The sequence below is a fragment of the Pundamilia nyererei genome, unplaced genomic scaffold (assembly GCF_000239375.1).
Source record: "Pundamilia nyererei isolate P.nyererei 1_Seehausen unplaced genomic scaffold, PunNye1.0 scaffold00397, whole genome shotgun sequence".
Lineage (NCBI taxonomy): Eukaryota > Metazoa > Chordata > Actinopteri > Cichliformes > Cichlidae > Pundamilia > Pundamilia nyererei.
In genome coordinates this window covers 83,795-93,182 of record NW_005187798.1, presented here as the reverse complement: position 1 = coordinate 93,182, position 9,388 = coordinate 83,795, and the positions used below count along the sequence as shown (strand labels likewise).

General features: G+C 44.2%; 1 protein-coding gene across 1 annotated transcript in view; it reads right to left on the bottom strand.

Moving 5' to 3' along the window:
* LOC106456536 (activating signal cointegrator 1 complex subunit 3-like) overlaps nucleotides 1-9,388 on the bottom strand; it is a 40,462-nt gene that overhangs the window by 25,885 nt on the left and 5,189 nt on the right. Inside the window, exons 4-5 of the mRNA XM_013915920.1 lie at nucleotides 8,862-9,012; nucleotides 6,080-6,657 (exon numbers count right to left, since the gene is read on the bottom strand). Of these exons, the coding sequence (XP_013771374.1) occupies nucleotides 6,080-6,657; nucleotides 8,862-9,012 (729 nt within the window). The remainder of the gene's footprint in view (nucleotides 1-6,079; nucleotides 6,658-8,861; nucleotides 9,013-9,388) is intronic.

Below are 9,388 nucleotides of genomic sequence, written 5' to 3'. Positions count from 1 at the left end.
CAAAATCCTGCTCCTCACATACAAGGTCTTAAATAATCAGGCCCCATCTTATCTTAATGACCTTGTAGTACCATATCACCCTATTAGAGCTCTTCGCTCTCGCTCTGCAGGCCTACTTGTTTTCCATTAGTACCTACTCGGATCGACTGTTCACAGTTTTCGGGGTTTTCATTAGGTCATAGTACTTGGTACCGGGTACTAAAATAGTTCCTGCACAGCCAGGATTCCAAGCGATCCGAGCAGGTACTAAAATGTGATGTCGTCAGACCGCATGCTAGCAACTGGCTCGTCAGTGGCGTCACTCGATGAGACATGAGAGAGTCTCATGCACAAAAATCAAAACCACCATTTTTGAAACCCGGCGATGAGGGAGATGGCTACAAAACCTACGGCGTGGTCCCCGAGTGTGACGAAAAGCCACAGAGCGAGCAGCAGGTGTATCATCGCCTCCACCTCCATCTTTGTTCTATGGTTTGTGTCGTATACCAATTACGTCACAGGACACTCGGCCGCGTTGCTATGACGATGACCACGCATATTAGGTGGTAATCAGCTGTAATGGAAAACCAGTTATTATGAGTAGTAACTAATGGAAGAAGTCAACATAAGCTTAAAATTATAAAGATGTAAAATTTCTGAGATATCTCCCTGCTACTGTACTGCACTCCCCTCACCATGAAATGACATGACCAAATCTGTATGTAACTAAATGGCTTTGCAGTCCGCGGTTCCCGCCTGCACTCAGCACCCACCACAAAATGTCAGCAATTCAAGGTCACCAATGAGAAATAATAAGAAGCGAGTTTCTCCATTGTTGGCTTTAATGCCACAGAGTGCAAAGCCTTTAAACTTTAGTGTTGACTTTGGAGTCACACAGAGGTAGATGCATAGAGAGCCTGCAGGTGCACTCTCACAGTGTGTTTCCGTGCGTGTCTCTGCTCACACACACACACACAGCAGTCTACACCTGAGGATGTCTGTGGGAAAGTTGGCTTCCAAATGTCAACTACGTGAGAAACATTGGAAGCAACTGGAACCAGCTGAAGTTGTACAATTCTGACTCTGTGCTAAATTGATAGAAGGGCTGTGGGGTAGGGGCAGATGAAAGCCTGGACATACAAGTGAAGTGTTGAAAATCCACAGGCACAAAATGGTTTCCTGCTTCATATAAGAATGTGAAGAATAGCAAATTAGAGGTTCAAATAGGGTGAGAAACAGACCCGTGCAACGAGCAGCCTAATCTGCTTTACACAGGAAGATGTAGATCCAAACAAACCCCAAAGCTGCACAGCAAATCCCTCACACAAAAACTTACACTCCAGTGTTTGGACATTTAAACAGCTGTCACTCTTCAGGGCTGCTGTTTCACCACGTCATACAACGGTTACGTCAAAAATATAAAATACAAATATAAAAACACGTGCTGGCTAGTCACAGGAGCACGCTCAGTGAGAGACTGAGATTACCCATAATGCACCACAGAATGACACAGCAAATCATCTCAGTATTCTTGATATTTATTTATAATCACCTCTGTTAGTCCTTGATATTTATTATTGAGTGATCTGTAAATATTAGTGCGATTTCTTACATTTGAAAATTCTGTAACATATTGCATTGTTTAAATAGTTCGTCTGTTACTGTCCTGGAGCAACTGTAACCCACATAATGTGCTTAGAGATTAATAAAGTATTCTGATCCTGGTTCACTGAAGTTCACTGAGAGACAACAGTTCCCACTTAGACTGAGGTGGAGCTGTCTGTCAGCGGCAGAGCTAAAAACTAACTGAGGGCAGTCTTGATGCTCAATCATCCAGGCAAGAAAGCCCACAAAGGTTGATTCTGTTCATCTGGACGTGGAGCTTTCAGACTGCAGAGAGCTGAGGAACCATTCCCCAGCTCTCTGTGATCACTGGTCATGACAGTTATACAATTATTGCATATTATGATCAGGAACCTCACAGCCACTGCTGCTGGTTTCAGTCATTGCTTATAAGGCTGGAAACCTGCAGTCAGCTGGGACTGAAGAAGTCAGCTGATGAGTGACGAACGTTACTCCAGATGAACAGAATCAACTTTGTGGGTAAATGAAGGTTAAAACAGTTTAGCAGACACAGCTGTGGTGTCGAGCTCAAGTTACTGCACTCACAAACCTCGTGTCCACTCTGTGCTTTATGCTTAAAGAACATCAGCTATGCTGATTATTTTGTGACTGTATGCTTTCCAGGATGTAGATAATGTTTCCATGGAGCAGACGTTCAGCACAACAAGCTGCTCGGTCAAAGTCTAAACTCTACACAATAGCACACAAAGTCTTTGCAGTAGGGCTGCTCGATTATGGCAAAAATGATAATCACGATTATTTTTACTGAAATTGAGATCTCGATTATTTGACGATATTTATTTAACCCTTTAAGACCTACTATAGAACCAAGTCCTCCAGAGCTTATATTATTTTTTTACATGCTGTAGTGCCATTTGTGGGAGCATTTCAAGTTGCTATGCAACTGTTATAGCCCATATTTTACTAATATGTATGCATTAAGTCCATAGTAACTACATTAATTGCAAAAAAGTGCAATAAACTACAAAAAAATTGAAAATCATTTTTGTTTTTTACATATATTTCTACTTGGAGAAATTTAAGAGGCTTATCCCTCAAAACTTTAAATACAGAAAAGTTGCAAAAAATAGTTTACACCAACAGGAAATTTATTTTGAGTGTCTTCATAGTTTTATTTTGGAGATACAGCAATTTTTATATACTGCAGAAAAAACAAAAAAAACAATCCTTTGATGCAAATTTGCAAAGAAAACAGCAGGTGCATCAAAACAAACTATTTCCAGCAGTGCAGTTCGAGTTCTAAGCATCCCAGCAACTATTCAGAAAAGTCAAACATGACCAGTATAGGCTTTTAAGGCCTACAAGTAAAAAACTACAATTTCCGCGAAAATGACGTCACTTCCGGTTTCGGGCAGGAAATGGCGGACATGCGATCGTTCGCGCTGACGTCTGCTTCACTGTGGGAAGTGTTACGAACAGCTGATCGGCAAAGCGTGTTTCTGGAATATTATGTTTTTGTTCCTGCAAGCGCTTTTTATGCAATTTTTGCAAAGCTATATGTGGAAGGAAACCGTGACCGAGGACAAGCTGATGGCATCAGATGTAAGTACAACTCCTCCGGTTTCATATGCAAAACAAATTATTGCGCTAGCTTACACGGTTCAGGTTCTACAGGGATTTAAAAATAGTTACACAAAACGGAGCGTGCTGCTCTGACCGGCTTTAAAGGGTTAACAATGACTTTAAAAATAATATAAAATAGTGTGCAACACCACTGAAGTTTGTTTTACCTCTCTTTTCAACCAACGGCAGTCACTCTCCAAATAACTTCTGCTTAGCTTTCCGAGCTTCCCTCGGGTCCTCTTAATCAGCGGTCTCCAACCTTTTTTGCGCCACGGACGGTTTATGCCCGACAATATTTTCACGGACCGGCCTTTAAGGTGTCGCGGATAAATGAGGGAGGGGCTAATAATCGGCTCAGTCATTTTTAATGATCGTTGAAAGCCCAGATCGTAATCGTGATTAAAATTCGATTAATTGAGCAGCCCTACTTTGCAGTACAAATTTAGTCACATCCAGATGTTACTGGTCTGACAATGAGACTCAGAAAAGAAAGAAGCACATGACTGAGGCGGACACACAGCTCCGCCGCTCACTAACAGCTCCTTCATGTTCATGTTAGGAGGAATTTAAACGTGTCCGTAGAGCTTCAGTTTCATCAACACTGAAGTATTAAACAGTTTTGTCCAAGATAAGCAATGACCTGAGAGCCTCCATCGTTTATCATTAACACAGTGGCTGTAAAATACTGAACCAAGGCAAAGTGGATTACAGACACACAGAGAACCAGATGTGCAGAGCAGAACCAGATGTGCAGAGCAGTGGGTGCACCACAGCTGAGTCCAGAGCATGAGATAAAGTGAACAGCAGACCAACAGGACGGGCTTCAGGCCTGCACAGCACAGCTGAGGATGCAGAGCTGCAGGCTGATGTGTCGTCTGGTTGTAACCAGCTGCACGGCTGACAGTGACGTTTCATATTTTAACTTTCTTAACTCTTGTTCTACAATAATGAAAATATGTGCATGTTAGGTACTGTGCTGTTTGCTCACCCATTCATTTATTAGTAGGTTGTAAAATGTATCACCACGATCGATGGTGAAAATGAACAAGTTGACTAAGAAAGGACTTCTTCACCAACACTGGTGTAGCTGCAGAGGTAAACATCTTCCCTGTGATACAGCCGAGTTTGAAATTCTACTGTGGTGACGACCCTGAGGCAAATATGAAGAGGCGCAGCAGCACGCAGTGATCATTCAGCTGCTGACAGAAGAAACAGCTGATGGCAGTCACTGCTTTTACACTCATCCTGCTTTTCCCGAGGAACACTTTGCTTTTGTTCCTTAAACTGTGAATATAACTTCATCAATATCTCTAAATACCTTTGTATTGATGCAACACTTTTCCTTCTCTTGGCTTCAGAATAGACAGCTGATGGCTAACAGCACGGCAACAAGTGCACCCCTGCCACACTGAACACACCAGCACATCATCTGCATCACCGCTGAGCTCAGGTTTCATTTCCACTCTTTGTTTTCATCATCGTTAAATCACAGAATTCCAAAAATATACGTTTGATTTGACAAAGTGAATATTTACAGCCATTTTCACACCTACAGTGTGTTTACTGTGGTCATGTTCACGATATGAAGGAACAGCACTGGAGTTAAACTGGAGCCGACACTACGTCTCCAAAGGGTGTTTGTGTCTGCACTCAACGAAGAGGAAGAACAGACCACACAGCCCTGGTGTGAACACGCGTATTCATTATACTAATCATTTAGATGATTTCACTGCAGAATCTACTAAAAAACAAACACCAGCAAACGTGCACTGAATGCATCGTTTCTTTGGCACCACAGTCAAAGATGTGTTCAAATACCCGTGGACAGAGAGGGACTGAAATGTCCTCGACCTGTGACCAAAGAGAGCAGCAACACAACGAAAACCTTACAACAACAAACACAATCAAACCTTGAAATCCGTTTGACACCTACAGCTAAAGCTCCGTGAGTTCACAGCTCATATCCAAGCACACACCAGCAGCCCCAGTAAGAGCCTTGATATGGGCAAAGGATCAAAGCAGTTATCAGGAAAATTATGGATACAAGTGAAAGACAAAAGGGTCCACATCCTGTTACCTGGTGAATTTACTGTAACACTGTTGCTATCATTTTCTAATAGTTCTAATCAGTGTCCCAGGTCACACGGTGGGAAAAACAAACCCTAGTCAGGCACTGGCAACACTGGTACATCTCTCCTTATGGTCTTAACTGTGTGCACATTAGGCTCCTAATATTTCCAGGTCTTTATTGCCACTGAAGGTCAAAATGTACAAGTCTGAAATGTGCAGAGGTAAAGGCCAAGTATGGTTTAACAGCCAGGACATGATAACTCCAGTGCTGCTGAAGGTCAGCGTGATAGAATCAATAGATGTTGCACAACAATAAACATAACAGTGGGAGAGGTCAAACTTCACAGAAATGCAGTGATGAAAGCATCACAACAGTCTGTCAGGTTTATAATCAAGCGTATGGATGACCTCCAAGCCTGCTACGAGCTGAGCACCGTGCAGGACGACATGACAGCAGATGGTGCTTTAGAGGTGGGGTTCGTACTAGATGGTCTAGGGCAGGATGACGCATGTCCTATTCCTGAGTGTTTGCAAAGCCAAGTTACCATAACAACCAGTGTAGACGCTGTAGCACTGGTGAATCTGTACAAACAATCTGATTGGTCCACATGAAGAAACAGTGCAGACAGATATTAAATATGACAGAGGCACTGCTTTCTGATGATGTGAAGATGTGTGAGGATAAAAACAACCCTGAAACACCAACTTCAGTCAACACTTCTGCATAAAATGAGTTCCTTACTTTCCAGTGACTTCTATTAATGCGCATGTTATATATTGACCTAACCTTCAGGGTCAATACGAACAGACCAGTGGTACAGACCTCGTTCTGCAGCTCATCGTTGCTCCTGTGTGAGGCCAGCATTTCAAACAGAGACGTGCACAGCTCCTCTGGGTTGGATGACATCATGTTGCCTCCACACAGATATTTATCTACTTCTGTTCTAAGGATGGAGCCATCCCCCGGGGTCAGGGGGCTTCCTGTACTGGATGGAGCCTCTTCACTGATGCCCTTCTTGCCGCTCTTTTGGTTGTTGAAAAAGTTGATGAAATCCAAGCTGGCACTCTCTTCCTGGATACCGGAGAAGGGCAGCCCCTCCAGTGGGTCGAGTGTGTAACCGTCATGTGAGAAAGCAATGTTGCGCCCAAAAGCGGCGCTTCGGTCCAGGTTGCGGCAGGAGCGTTGGCTCTGGATAAAGTCTTCAACTCGGGAGTCACCGAGCAAAGCCACCAGTCGACCCACAGAGGCGCAGGACGCTTCAGCTGCCGATGATGGAAAGGGACCGAACATGTGTTTGATGGCCCGAGTCTCCTCTGTACCAACGTGGTCTTTGTTGTGGAAGGTTTCAAACAGGAACACGGCTGCGCTTTCACCCACCGCCTGACCGAGTTCAGAAGCCACTGTGGAACAAGCACATGCACACCACAGTTAGCACTGCAGCGTTATGCACAGAATTTACAGTTAGGTCCACACATGTTTGAACAAACACACACTTTGGTCATTTTATATTTGCAAGAACCAAGAGTTTGTAAAGGCATCGAACTCTGACTGCAACCCAAAATAGGTTTCCAGACTCGAGACGAACTGAAGGTAGAGACACCTGTAAACATCCAACAACTGAAGGCAACTGCAGCAAAGGCGTGGCTGAGCTTCTCGTGGAAGCAAACACTGCACCTGGCTGTAGACGCTCCCAACTGCAACAAACCTGCACATCCAACTATTCAAAGCACAGCTGCCAGTTCTACCCTCAGCCTCCTGCCTGAGTTATGACACTGACAAATGGTAAATATCCTGTATTTCTGTAGCGCTTTTACTAGTCCTTTACACGTCCAGTCATCCACCCAGTCACACACCCAGTCACACACCCAGTCACACACTGGTGATGGCAGCTACATTGTAGCCACAGCCACCCTGGGGCGCACTGACAGAGGTGAGGCTGCCGGACACTGGCGCCACCGGGCCCTCTGACCACCACCAGTAGGCAACGGGTGAAGTGTCTTGCCCAAGGACACGACGACCGAGACTGTCCAAGCCGGGGCTCGAACCGGCTACCTTCCGATTACAAGACGAACACACAACTCTTGAGCCACGATCGCCCAAGATTGTGGCACGACTAGATTTTCAAAAACCCCGACCCGAGGGTTGAAGTCACTGAGATTCGAACTCATCAAAGCTGCCCCGTTCTCGAGTCATTGCATTCACAGACTTGGGTGTCCACGCTGCACTGCAATCAAATCAACTGTTCGAGTATACAGAAGTAAAACTCTAAAAGTGTGTCACTGTCCAGAAACCCATGGATGTTCCTGTACCCGCCCCAGAGAAACACCAAACTCTACCTTCTACATGAACTCTGTTATAATGTCAAGTCATAAAAAGCCAATAATGCCAGGAAAGAAGGACGCAGTCACTAATCAATCGACTCATTTAAATGCATGATGTTGTTCAGCAGTCACATACTGCCAGCAGTATCAGTCGACTGGCTTCAGCTGTTAGCATGACCGGAGCTTCTGTCAGTAACGTCCACGTGAGGTTTATAACCCACAGGATTCATTAAACACTAGCTGCCCTGTGAGGAACGGACCTGGTTTCCTTTTCTTCCTTGAAACCCAGTGTGGCCCAAACACTGGCAGAAAGGAGAATTTCCATCTTAAGGGAAAATGGATGTAATGATTATCATTTTAATGATGACGATTATTAGGATTGCTGCAACAATCACCTTTACCCTTTCTATTACCATTAGCTGTGCCTAGACAGCAGCACTGCTTTATATGGCCATTAAATCTGTGCACAGCACTATTAATAGTGCTAGAAAGAGTCGGCAGCTCTAAGCAGGAAAGGCCAAACACGAGCTAACTGTTCCTGCACCTCATTTAAATATTATTCCAAACAATTCATACTTTAGCAGAACTGCACTTAAAAAAAAAAAGAAATGCAGCATAATTGTCCAATTAGAGGAAAAAATGTCAAAAGGACAGAGGCAGACTAGAGCAAAGAAGGCTGGAGAGGCAAAGTGAAAACAGATGAAAAGGATTTAAACCAATTAAAACGGCCTAAAAAAAGCAGCAGCTCGTGGTTGCACGTTACAAACACAATGGCTGCTTTCATCCTCGAGAGCATCCTAAGAACAACTTTTCATTTGGATCTAGTCACACAGTTTGAGGGCAGCTCCAACACACAAACGAGCACACACACTGTTAGTCTGGCTGGTGAACGGTGAGCAGCCAATCAGATCCTCGCAGGGTTTCCTCAGAGCTCAGTAACACATGGACAGTCTTTAACTCTGCCATCAAACATGCTGTTTGGTTTGAGCTGCTCTGTGTTTGAACCTTCACATGGAAGACGTGTGAACAGTACAATAACCACATGATCACGTTAACAGCTGATAGAGTACAGCCATTAAAACTACCTGCAAAATCTTCCATGTTGCTTTTGTAGAGAATTCCCCCAAATATAACCTACCAACACTGCATGATGTCATTTTGGCCCCGCCCTTCTTTATTCAGGGTTTTAATGAGTATAAACAGAAACAGGCATTCTGAGGTTTTCATGAACGCTTCTCCAGCTTCACACAAACACGAGTTACAGCTGAGGTGTGCCTCCTTACCCATCTGTTTGGCTGCCAGGAGCAGGCTCTTCAGCTCCTGACTGGCAGCTTGCTGCTGACTTTTGTCCTGATGCTCGGTGCAGAAATGGACAATCTTCTGCCACGTCAGGCCCTCTCTGGCAAACAGCTCCTGTCTCTTCAGACGCTTGGCCTAATGAGTCACAGAGAGAGATGCAATTACACTTCAAGAAGAGCAGCACTCACTGCTCTGATCACAAGTATCTGGAAATGACCACCTTTGGTTAACAGCACTTAGCCTGTGCATTACTAACAACACTGTATTTCTAAAGTATTTCTATTATATTTCACTGAGCATATGAGAGCCTATACTATTAATTACACAGGCCCAGTTTACTGACTGTGGGCAGGGTTCATCAACAGAGACTGAATCATGGGTCCACTCCCACGGTTCACTGTTTGAACCTTTGTCAGTACGAGGTCGACTCACCTAAAGGACACTGTGAGTGATATGGAACAGCTCTGTTTGTTTTCATGCTTACTGATCAGTAGGGCTGCCACGATTAGTC